The sequence below is a fragment of the Phocoena phocoena genome, chromosome 17, assembly GCF_963924675.1.
Source record: "Phocoena phocoena chromosome 17, mPhoPho1.1, whole genome shotgun sequence".
NCBI classification, from domain to species: Eukaryota; Metazoa; Chordata; class Mammalia; order Artiodactyla; family Phocoenidae; genus Phocoena; species Phocoena phocoena.
The window spans coordinates 14087545-14099811 of NC_089235.1; the positions used below are offsets into that span (position 1 = coordinate 14087545).

Here is a 12267-nt window from a genome sequence, read left to right on the forward strand (position 1 = left end):
GGTTTCTTGTGTAGGAGTTCAGAAGAGTGTGTTTTGCCGGGCTAAGAAATCTATGGATGCTTTAATTATTGTTTATTAGGACAATAAGGGATTTTAATTTCTAATATTTACCTGGGGTCAGAAAACCAAATGTTCATTCATTCATTGAACACCACCTATGAACTAGGTAGAATCTAGACCCTTAGGAGAGAGTAGAGATCAAACCAGGCCGGTTCTTGGTCTTAGTGCTGTAGTAGCAGGGGAGAAGAGTCAGGCACAAACTGATGAGTAAATATTAAATGAGATGATTCTGGAGAGTTGCTAAATACTGCGAAGAAGATAAAGAAGTGATAAAAGCTTATGAAGATTCATTAGGGTAAGCTTTTTTCAGAAGATATCATTAGAGACTGAATGATGACAAGCCAGCCATCTGAACGTCCCGGAAAAGAGCATTCAAGGCAAAGGAAATAGGCCACCAACAAAGAAAGACAATGGGATGGGGAATTTCCAGTATCCCTTCCATTAGCAGTCCTAATACCTGATACCCAGTGTATCACTAGAACCACTGCCTCTCACAGAATCTGAACTTCAAATGACAATTGACAGACTAGAATTCTGGGCTAAACCCAACATGGTGAATTGTGACTAATATGAATGTAAAGTGGTGCATGCAAGTTCGCAAACCCAGTTGCACAGCATAAAGGGATGTTCAGTTGGCTTGGCAGCTGTTCATCGGAGACCAGTCTGGGGATTCTAATGGACCATAGATTGTCACTTGCTCTTGCTGTTCCTGACTGGCAAAAACAATGTGTAGATATTACCCTTAAGCAGATTTCTCCCCAATTTAAAGCATCCTTAGAGCTGTCTAAAAATGGGACTCTCCATTGCTTCACTCATTAAAAAAAAGAAAGAAAGAACAAGGACAAGAAAGAATGAATACCCATCAGGGCTTTTGGAAAAAGGAATTTCTGATGGAGAAACGGTTGAAGACATTTTTTTGGTTTCTGTGAAGCTGTGACTTTCATTCCAACAACATTTTCTTCATTGAGGGATATTTATATATAGTTAAGAAAGAAAAATGGTATTGGTATATAAGGCATATGGTGAGGTTTATTGAAAAGTTAATATATAATGGCATCTCTCAAAATAGTAATGTGAAATTGAAAATTCTTTTTGGAATACATTTCTAGTATGTTTTTGGACAAATATAATAATAAAAATAAATATATCTTGGCTTTGCCATGTATTAGCTGTGTAACACAGTTTACTTCTCTGCACTTCAGTTTCCTCAGGATTTGGGCAATACCTTGTGCCTGCCTGAAAAGATTATTATGAGGATTAAATTAGTTGTAGCGCTTGGCAGTAGTAAGTTATATATACGTGTTTGCTATTGTTATTAGATGTAAACATATGCTTTACTTTGCCTTCAGGAATTAATGACCAAGTTAATTACTGAGACACCTGACCAGCCAATCCCATTTCTCATTGACCATCTTCAGTCTAAACAAGAAAACCGTGGACACCTTCAGAGAACTTTATCTGGATCTGCAGCTCTCTGGGCAGAAAGTGAAACATTAGGTAAATGAAAAATATATTTTACAGTTAACGTTAATGCATTTAAACTAAAATTTACGAAAGCCTTTCTCTTTATAATGAGTAAATCTAGGTGGTTACCTAGGGTTTCACGTATTCATCGGAACTTCATCTGTATGCTAAAATTTGTCAAAAAATATTCTTGAATTTGAGTATATTGTTATGTATTAGCTTCAAAATATGGGCATCTTTGTATTCAGTCTGAATAGAAATAAGATTCAGATTTGCATGAAAAGCTTTCATTTCATATGAATGAAAACTAATTATTTTAAACTTACCTTTTTTTTTTAACTTCTTATCTTTTTATGAAGAATTTGAATTAAGTGCTTATGGAGCTCATCTGTGTAGAAAGGTAAACAGTAGATTTCTGCAGTTACCTTTTTTGTAGCCCAAATGGATAATTACTCTCTGTTTCCCTCAGTTCTTCCTTTTTTTTTTTTTTTTTTTTGCGGTACGGGGGCCTCTCACTGCTGTGGCTTCTCCCATTGCGGAGCACAGGCTCCAGACGCGCAGGCTCAGTGGCCATGGCTCACGGGCCCAGCCGCTCCACGGCATGTGGGGTCTTCCCGGAGCGGGGCACGGACCCGCGTCCCCTGCATCGGCAGGCGGACTCTCAACCACTGCACCACCAGGGAAGCCCCCCTCAGTTGTAATTTTACCTTATATAGTAAGTTCAACCTGAGGAAGCTTTATTCACTCTATTGGGGAACCAGCCTTACCAAGTACGCAATAGCCTTACCTCCCCAATAAGCACTAGTGATACAATTGGGTAGACGTGACTTCGATTTTTATTTATAAAATGTGTGTCCGACAGCTTATTTCTTCTACACCCTGGTCTGTTCGTTTGGTATTAGTATTTACTTCCAAACCCAAATCCCCACTCCCCCCCAGACCTGTTGCTTGGGTAGCTGACTCCTCACCTGACTCCCATGGTATCTGACTGACAGGATTCCAGATGCTCCTGGGGATAACACCATCGCTTCTCTTCTCTTCATGCTGTATGGGATCCCATGAAAGGATTTTGGTTTTCTTTGGCTGTATTCTCACATTGGTGCCTAAAGTGGGTAGGGAATAGGGTATCCTCTGAAGAATGTAGACAACTCTGGTGTTAGTTATCCATACAGAAGTTCTCTGCTGCATACGGGAAACTAGAATATGGGCTTCTGGCGTACAAAAGAGGGGACTCTTGCTTTCTCTTGGCCTCACTGTCTTATCGTTAGATTCTTAGTAGGGTGACTCTTAGGCATAGGCTCCGGTTTGTAGCTGCACAGAAGGCACCATTCTTCTGAAGGTGGACCAGATAAACATCTGTGAGCTCATTGAAGCTGAGCCCATATTTATAAATTATCATATCTGGAGAGACAGTAGTGTATTAAATTCTGTAGCTTTAATCAGCAGACACTTAATATCTCACATTTTTCACAGGTCAGAAGTCTGTGCAGGGTTTAACTAAATCTTCTGTTTAATCTGCAAAGCTGCAAATCAAGGTGTTGGAGGCTGGACTAGAATCTGCTTCCAAGCTCATTCAGGTGGTCGGCAGAATTAATCTCCTTGCAACTGTATGACTGAGGTCCCTGTTTTCTTGCTGGATCTCAGCCAGGGGCTGCTCTCAGCAAATAGGTACAACCCACAGTTCTTTGCTACATGACTCTTGCATCCTGGCAGCTTATTTCTTTAACAAGTAAGGGAATTTCTTTCATACAAGTTTACTAAAATGGAATCTTATATAATACAGTGTAATCATGGCATTGACATCCCATTACCTTTGCCATATTCTGTTGGTTTGATGCAAGTCAAAGGTCCTGTCTACGCTCAAGGGAAGGGAATTATTTAGGGCATAACATCAAGGGACAGATATCAGGGGGGATCGCTTTAGAATTCTGACTAGCACAAGTACTTAATGACTCATTGCTTGGAGAGGGAAGGAGATTATTATAACTTCCAGTTTACTAGGGTAGTGGCATAAGTGCTTGTTTAATAAAGCAAGATGGGAACACAGGACTAAATTTATGAAGACCCATAATAAGTCCAGTTCCTTTGGATGAATTTGAATTTCTTGTGGGGTATCTTAGTAGACAATTCCAGCAGGCTGTTGGATATGAGTCTAAAACTCTGGGAATGGGTTAAGGCAGGAGTCGCAGGTATGGCATTCAGGATTGTACACAATAAAACCATGTGAGTGGGAGAATGGGGGAAGTTGTGGTCAAATTTAGAATAGGAGATGGACTAGGGGAAGGCAAGGGTCTTTTGCCTTAAATTCTGCCTGTTTATTAGGAAGTGAGGTTGTTTGCTGAGGCCAAGAGGTTTGGGGATTGAATAGGGGACATTGAAGTGAATGATATTAATTGTGAAGTCACCATGGGGAAGAAAAGAAGAGTTGGCAAAGGAAAATAAAAAAGACTAAAGCAGTTCTGGGGCTTCTCTGAGGTTCAAGACATGAATTAATCATGGAAACCATGGGCAAGATTGTGATTTTTTCCCCACAGTGCCCAGAAGCGCTGGGAGGAGGGACAGAAAAGCCTTTTGAGAGACTGATGAGAACTGTAGTCGTGCCCTAGTGAGGACGGAGGGTGGAAGAGCAGTTCTGCGAAGGAGCTGAGGGTATTTGTGGGTAAGTTGTGCAAGTGATCAAAGCACATGGTCTGGTATGAGAGGGTAGGGAACAAGGAAACAGTGTAGACATCAAAAGCTAGTCAGAGAGCTAAAATCCTTTGAGAGGCCTGTGTAAGGGGAGGTGTGGTGAAAACATGAAAGATTGAGAAGGACAGGGAAATTGTGATATTTGGGATCAAGGCTTTTGAGGTGGAATGATTCCAGATGATGAGAACATCCTGTGGGTGACCTGAGTTTGGGGGTGTCTGATGTCCAGGGAAGGGAAGCTCTTTAGAGTTGAGGAGGACAGTGAAGTATGAGGTTCAGTGCATGGTTTGTTTAAGGATTAAGAGGTCACCAGGGTTTCATTCTCGCTGTTAAAAGGTCGGGGGTGACGGTGCCAGTGTCTCGAGTAGGGCTGCGGCAGTAATGAGGATGCAGTAATGAGGATGCAGTACTGAAGAGGGGTGAGCAGTAGAGACAGGCAGCACTTACCGCAAGAGAGGAGAGACTTTCAGCTTAACGTGGACGGACCAGAAAAACGCAGTCTGTGGCAGGTGACACGTGGAGGAATGGACACCCTCCATTCCAGGAAACTGCAGAGAAGGGAGTGGCCTTGTGGAAAGAATGAGTGGCTCTCCTGACTTGAAGGAGGGGATTTGAAGATAGAGGACTGTTTGTTTACCGTGGAACGTATGCCCCAGAATGTGAAGAGGAGAGATTTTAGAGGGAAGGGTATGGCAGGAGGGAGAAGGAAAGCATAGACTAATTCTTGGATGTGAATATTAACTGATGAAGTTGTAATTCAGGTGACAGTAAATAATGCCAGTTTAAACTGTAACTGTAATTTTGAATTATTTCTTTTGGTGCTTTTTCGAATTAGTTAGAAAATGTCTCAATCGTCAAAATATATAGGTCAGTACTTTTTGAAAGTATCTGAAGGTGCCCTCTTTTTGCTTTTAAATGTATCCAGCATCTTGGGACATAACATCTTCTCAGAAGTCTGTCATTTAATGTCTAGGAGAAAACTGAAAGCAACCTTGTTTTTACTCATTTTTCGATATTCTGTTATTAAATACTTATGGGATTTGTTTTTTCTTTATTTCTGATATTCCAGAGTTTTACTGGGACTACATCTAGATGTTTTGTCTTTTTTCTTTAATTTTTCATTTTATTCAGTGAATCCTTTCAATTAGCAAACCCAGGTCTTCAGCCTAGAACAGTTTTCTTCTTGTGTCCTTAGTTAGTGTTTCTGTGGTGTTTGTTTTGATTTCTTCTTCAAGAAAATCAACTATGTATAAATTGAGTTTTCTTTACTTTATTGATAACTTCTAGGGAGGTTTGTCAAGCATGTTCTCTGTGTCACTGATTCAGTTTTCCGTAGTATTGGTTTTCTCTTTCTGGCTTTGTACACAAATTTAAATGTTGGTACGTATTTGCATTTTAGCTTCCTGTCAGTGTTTCCTTATCTTCTTTAATTTCTCTTAGCAGTTATATTTTTGTAGTTTTATCTCTTTTCTCACTTCTTTTTGCTTCACAGAGTCTGTTTTCTTTTAGTTTTATTAAGAAGATAAAATAGCCACATTCTAAAATTTAAAGGTTTTTTCATGGTAAATCTTTCCCCAAACTGTGAATTTCCTCTGTATTTTGAATGATGTCTTTTTGTTTTTTATATTAAATCTTCCTTCTTAAAATGATATTTATTTTCTGTTTGTTTGAATTTAAATGAGGAGTGATCTGTCTAGTTTAAGGTTTGTCAATAAATAATGGAGGTAGATTCTTCTTTTTTGTTCGCTCACCATATAGCTTGGAACCGTTTCGTTTTCAAAAATTTGGGGGAGACAGGTGAAATCATGGTTGCTACTAAAATTTCCAGTATCAGTCAAATCCTGTAGGTCTCTGCTAGACTGACAAGTGACTTTCTGTCTCTCATCTCTTTTTAACCGACCAAATAAGAACAATATCATTGCTGGAATATTTAAATTAATGTGGATTTGTTTTTCTTTCCAATAGTGGAGAATTTAAAAAGCCACAAAATCCAATATATCATTGTTTCTGGCTCCTTTTAGTTTTTCTTTGTATCATGAGGTGCTATGTTTTGTGTCCATGATTCTTTGTTCTTTTAGCTGTGTTGCACTAGAAGAAAGTACGGTTCTAGTTTGTATGTAAAACGACAAATTCTGATAGATTGTGAAACAATATAAGGCGATGAATCTGAGCTAGGGGCAAGCATTGTGGATGTCTAGAAATTTTTCAGTCTCTTTCTGATATGCCGATCTTTTGTCTTAATTCTATGTATGGAAATACTTCCTGGGTTCTGGCAGAATATAGACCAATATTTCTGTTCCTAGTGTTTTAGAATATTTATGCCTCTTTTGATATTTAATGGGATGTTGGAAGTAGAAAAATTGGACAACAGCTCATTAAGTACAAACTTAACATGAAAATTTGAGGAATCCCTATAATATTTCATGATGTCTACTTGGTATTTATAAGTGGGTAGTCAGAGAAAGATTTATGAGTCATCCATAGAGCTGAGATGATTTGAAGCTGTTTAAATTTAAACAAGAAGGCAGAAGGAAACCAAGGAATGTCATACAGATGAAAGATAAGGAAGCATGAATAAGACAGAGAAGGAACAGTTAGATAGGTGATATGGGGATGAGGAGAACGTAATGCCCTGAGAATAAGTGAAGAAAAAATTCCACGATATGAGTCTGTCTAAAAATATGGAATGCAAAGAAGTTAAGAGAGGTGAACTCCTGGAAAGATCATTTCATTTGGAAGTTGGTATGACACTGACCACCTTTGAAGGGGAACTACAGCTTTCAGTAAAGGTGGTTGAACTACTCTTTCTTGAACAGAACAGTGGAAAAAATGAGGGATACTTTGGAGGAAGTGTAGGTGAGCACCAGTGGTTTTATGTGCTATAGTGAATACAGATAAGGTAGCATCAAATGAGTAAAATTTACTTTAACATTTAGCTATTTTTATTTACAACAGAATACAAGGCTTTATTCCATGACACCCATTTATACAGTGTTATTTTAAGTAATCTGTGCCTTAAAAAGACTTTCGAATAATTTCCCAGTTTAGCATGATCTTAACCATATTAATACATAAGCTAATTCATATCAAATTCAAAACAAATTTACAGGAGAAATAAAGCAAGTAATACTTTGGGACATTTGCATTATTTTGACATGAGGTGACATAGCTTTTGCCAGGTATATCTAGTTACTTCACGGATTTAGTTTTTGACCAATCATGAAATCACTACTACTTTTATATGTATTTTTTTTTTGTTTTAACAGAACATAAAGGAACAAGAAAGGAATTCAGAAACCATGATAAACCCTGGCAGTTAAATGCAAAGAAGCCTAAAAAGTCAAAAAGCGACCTTGCTGTGTCTAGTATTTCTCCACCATCACCAGAATCAAAATCATGTAAGGAAGTTTGTCATTCAGATATTACTTAATGTACGTAAGTGTGTGTTAGTAAAATGAAGAAAAGGTAAGAATTGAAGCCAAATTTTTAATCTGATATTCTGGCTATTCTAATGAATTTCACATTTGTTTCAGCATTAACATGGAGCTTTATTTATATATAGCTACTCATATTCTCAAGCATATGTAATTGATTGAGATCTTTTTGAGTATAATATTCTTTTAAGAATGTAAACTGCGTGGAGCAGGTCCCTTGCCTCTCATGAATAGTTGCAGTGTTTTATCACATTCAGAGCAATACCAGCCCTACATTTAATAAAGGACATAAAAGCAAATTAAATATTTTAGAGGGAAAGCAAAGAAGATTTCTGTTCAAAACATTTAACAAAATTAAAAAAAAAAATCCTTCACCCAGGATCTCTCTGAGGCCCTACCCATTTATTACTGAAGCTTGTATATTTACTCTCTCCCACGATGATAAGTACCCCTTCTCTCTCAATGCCTCTCCTCCTTTCCCACTGCCTTTCTAGCCACTAAGTTTTTCCAGTGCTGTTACCACCACGTACACATAAACATGTCATGTAGCTTAGGATCTTGTAGCAAGTCAGTTATTCTTGGAAGACAAGAGAGCTTGAAAGCTGTTCTTACACATCAGTTTCTTGTGGTTGTTACAGAGTGAGATGTTTGATTTTAATTTAAACAGGAAAAGGAATAGGTAGAAAATATTTATTTTTGTTTGAAAATTTTGAAAAATCATTATGTGCTAACTGGAATCTGAATTTGGGTCATTTGTGAAAATGACTGAAATTAACTCCTTGAGTTTCTTTATTTATATAGTGGTACTCATAAAAAGTATTGTATCAACCACAAAGTTCTTGTGAGAATTATGTGAAGTACTACAAACTACAAATGTTCTTTTAAAATTATGATTGTAGCTAAATTATCCTGCTTCAGCAGTTTGGTTTATAAAATTTGGTCCCAACATTTAAAAAAATATGCAAGTTTAAAATTTAAATGTGTTGTTCACAACCATATTCCCAGTTCCTGGCTCAATTAATAAGTGTTAAATGAAAAAAATGTAAAGGAATAAATGAAAAATGAAATCAGTCAGTTCTCAGTCTCACATTTCCCTTTCTATCCTTGGAAATGTCTTTCTATCTGTCTCTCTCCCCCTCTCCCAGTGATAAACCCATAACCCTAGGGGCTTATTTTAAAGGGCTGAGTCCTGGATCGCATCACCTTGAGGGTAGAATTCTGTAAGGTCTTTCATTTTGCAGAGCCTTTGCTATTTATGAGATGCTATGTAGCCACAAAATGTTACTGGTGGACTGGCATCTGATATCTTTTTCTGTTCAGGTGACCTACTCTCAGCTTCTGGTTCCATCGGACTGTTAGCTCTTTAAAGGAAATTAATAACAAAGTATCATGAATGTTTAATAATATATGTAGAGATATTTATACATGACAATAAGATTATAGGATTCAGAGTTATTGACTGGAAATGTATTGTTGAAACATAAATTATTCCTGAAGTAATAGAATATCTTTTGAACATAGACCATGGTAAGTTAAAGCTGTATATTGTAGTATGTAAAGCACCACTAAAAAGAAGCACAAAAAAGCATAAATAAAAAGTTAATAAATTTATTAAAATAGGATGCCCCCAATTTTTTGATTTATTCTCCCAAAACAAAGGCAAGAAAAGAACAGAAATAAATAACAATCTCCTATTGAAATAAGTACAATCCCTATCCAAAATCTAGCAGGTATTTGATCCATGGAAATTGACAGTATTATTTTAAATTGATTTGGAAAGGGAAAGAACCATGATTATCTAAAGAAATCTTGAAAAACATGAAATAGTTTGGAGAATTTACCCTACCTGACTTCAAGTCTTATAGAACTACAGTTATCAAGACAGTGTGATTTTGGTGAAAGGATGGACAAATAGATCAATTGAATTTAATAAAGAGTCTAAAAATAGACCTACATATGTGGTCAAATGATTTTCCACAAGGACATCTAAGCAATACAGTAGGAAAAGAAAAATCCCTTTCCCTTCAACATTGAACATTCATATGGAAAATACACACAAGTTGATCCCTACCTTAATTCATACTGAAAATCAATCTGAGATGGGTCATAGACTTAAAGATGGAAACAAAAACAATGAAACTTCTAAAATAAAACATACAAATATATCTTTGTGACCTTGGAGAGGCAAAGAAGTTTTAGAGATGTTCTAGTTACCATGGCTTCATAACAAATCACTAAAATGCTTTTTTTTAGGTTAAATTAGCATAACAAAAATTAACCATTTTAAAATGTACAATTCAGTGGCATTTAGTACATTCAAAATACTGTGCTACCCTAACCTCTTTCTAGTTCCAAAACATTTCATCATCAGAAAAGGAAACTCTGTAACAAACAGTCTCTCAACATTTCTACCTCCCACCAGTCTCTGGGAACTTGCTTTCTGTTTCTGTGAATTTACCTATTTTAGTTATTTCATATTAATAGAATCATATAATGTGTGATCTTTGTGTTTGGCTTATTTTACCCAGCATAATATTCATATTTTCACGGTTCATTCCCATTGCAGCAGGTATCAGAACTTCATTCCTTTCTTGTGGCTGAATAACATTCCATTGTATAGATATACCACATTTTGTTTATCCATCCATCTATTGTAGGGTATTTTGGTTGTTTCTACATTTTGCTATCATGAATCATGCTGCTATAAACATTCATGCTCAAGTAACTGAACACTCATTATCCATTATTTTGAGTATATACCTTGAAGTAGAATTGCTGCTGGGTCATGTTGTATGTTCAAACTTTTGGGAGAACTGCCAGTTGTTTTTTATGAAGGCTGTACTATTTTACATTCCCACCAGCAATGTAAGAGGTTTTCAGTTTCCTCACATTCTCACCAACATTTGTTTTTTTCTATTTATAACAAAAATATTATACCATCCAAATGGGTGTGAAGTGGTATCTCACTGTTGTTTTGATTTGCATTTCTGTGATAAGTAATGATGTTGAGCATCCTTTCATGTTCTTCTTGGCCATATGTATATCTTCTTTGGAGAAATATCTATTCAGATCCTTGGTTTATTTTTTAAAGTAAGTTGTTACTCTTTTTTTCCTTGAGTTTCAAGAGTTCTTTATATATTCTGATCCTACACCCTTATCAGATATATGATTTACAGATATTTTCTCTCATTCTGCAGACTGTCTTTTCACTTTCTTGATAGTATTCTTCGATATGCATGTTAGTAATTTTGATGAAGCCCAATTTATCTATTTCTCGCTCTCTCTCTCTCTCTCTTGTTTTTCTTGTGCTTTTGGTGTCAACCCTTGCCTAATCCAAGACCATAACGGTTTACCCCTATGTTTTCTTCTAAGAGTTTCATAGTTTTAGTTCTTAAATTTAGGTCTTTGATTCATTTTGAGTTAGTTTCTGTTTATGATGTAAGGTAGGGGGTCTAAATTCATTCTTTTATATGTGGATATTGAGTTGTCCATTTGTTGGACAGCATCATTTATTGAAAATACTATTTTTTACTCATTAAATGATGTTCTTGGCACCCTTGTTGAAAAGCAGTTGGCAATGAATGTATTTATTTCTGTACTGTCAGTTCTATTTCACTATTCTATATGCCTATCCTTATATAAGTACCACACTACTTTTATTACAGAAGCTTTATAATGAGTTTTAAAATTGGAAAGTGTGAGTACTTGACCTTTGTTTTTCTTTCTCAACATTATTTAGGCTATCCAGGGTCCTTTGCAATTCCATATGATATTTAGGATCAGCTTTTCCATTTCTGCTAAAGAAGGTCATCAAGATTTTAATAGGAAATACATTCTCTTAATAGATCATTTTGGGATTATTGTGATCTCAACATTGTTAAGGATTCCAATTCATGAACATGGGATGCCTTTACATTTATTTGTCTTCTTTAATTTCTTTGAACAGTGTTTTGTACTTCTCAGTGTACTAGACTAGCACCTTCTTGGTTAAGTTTATACCTAAGTATTTTATTCTTTTGTATGCTGTTGTAAATGGAATTGTTTCTTATTTTCTTTTTCCAATTGTTCATTGGTAGTGTTTAGAAATACAACCGATTTTCAAGTATTGATCTTATATCCTGCAACTTTGCTGAGCTTGTTATTAGCTGCAACCATGTTTTTGTGGATTCTTTAGGCTGTTCTACATATAAGTTCATGCCGTCTGCAAGTAGAGATAGTTTTCCTTTTCCTTTTCCAATTTAAATGCTGTTTATTTCTTTTTCTTGCCTACTTGGTCTGGATAGAAATTTTAATAGTATTGAATAGAAGTGATGAAAACAGGCATCCTTTCTTGCTCCTCATCTTAAGGCGAAAATTTTATTATTTTACTGATCTACGTGATATTAGCTGTGAGGTTTTCATAAATGTCTTCTATCATATTGAAGACATTCCCTTCTACTCCTAGTTTATTGGGAGCTTTTATTATGACAGAATGTTGAATTTTGTCAAAAGCCTTTTTCTCCATCAATCAAAATAATCATTCATTTAAAAATTGATTATATTAACATAATTATTATACCGATTATTTTCTTATGTTAAATGACTTTTGTATTCATGGATAAATCCCACTTGGTCATGATGT

General features: G+C 36.1%; 1 protein-coding gene across 1 annotated transcript in view; it reads left to right on the forward strand.

Annotated features, from left to right (window-relative positions):
- The window catches only part of LOC136136980 (uncharacterized protein C8orf34-like), a 110068-nt gene that overhangs the window by 49604 nt on the left and 48197 nt on the right, over positions 1 to 12267 (forward strand). The window contains 2 exon segments of the mRNA XM_065895226.1: positions 1410 to 1557; positions 7479 to 7610. Coding sequence (XP_065751298.1) covers positions 1410 to 1557; positions 7479 to 7610 — 280 coding nt within the window.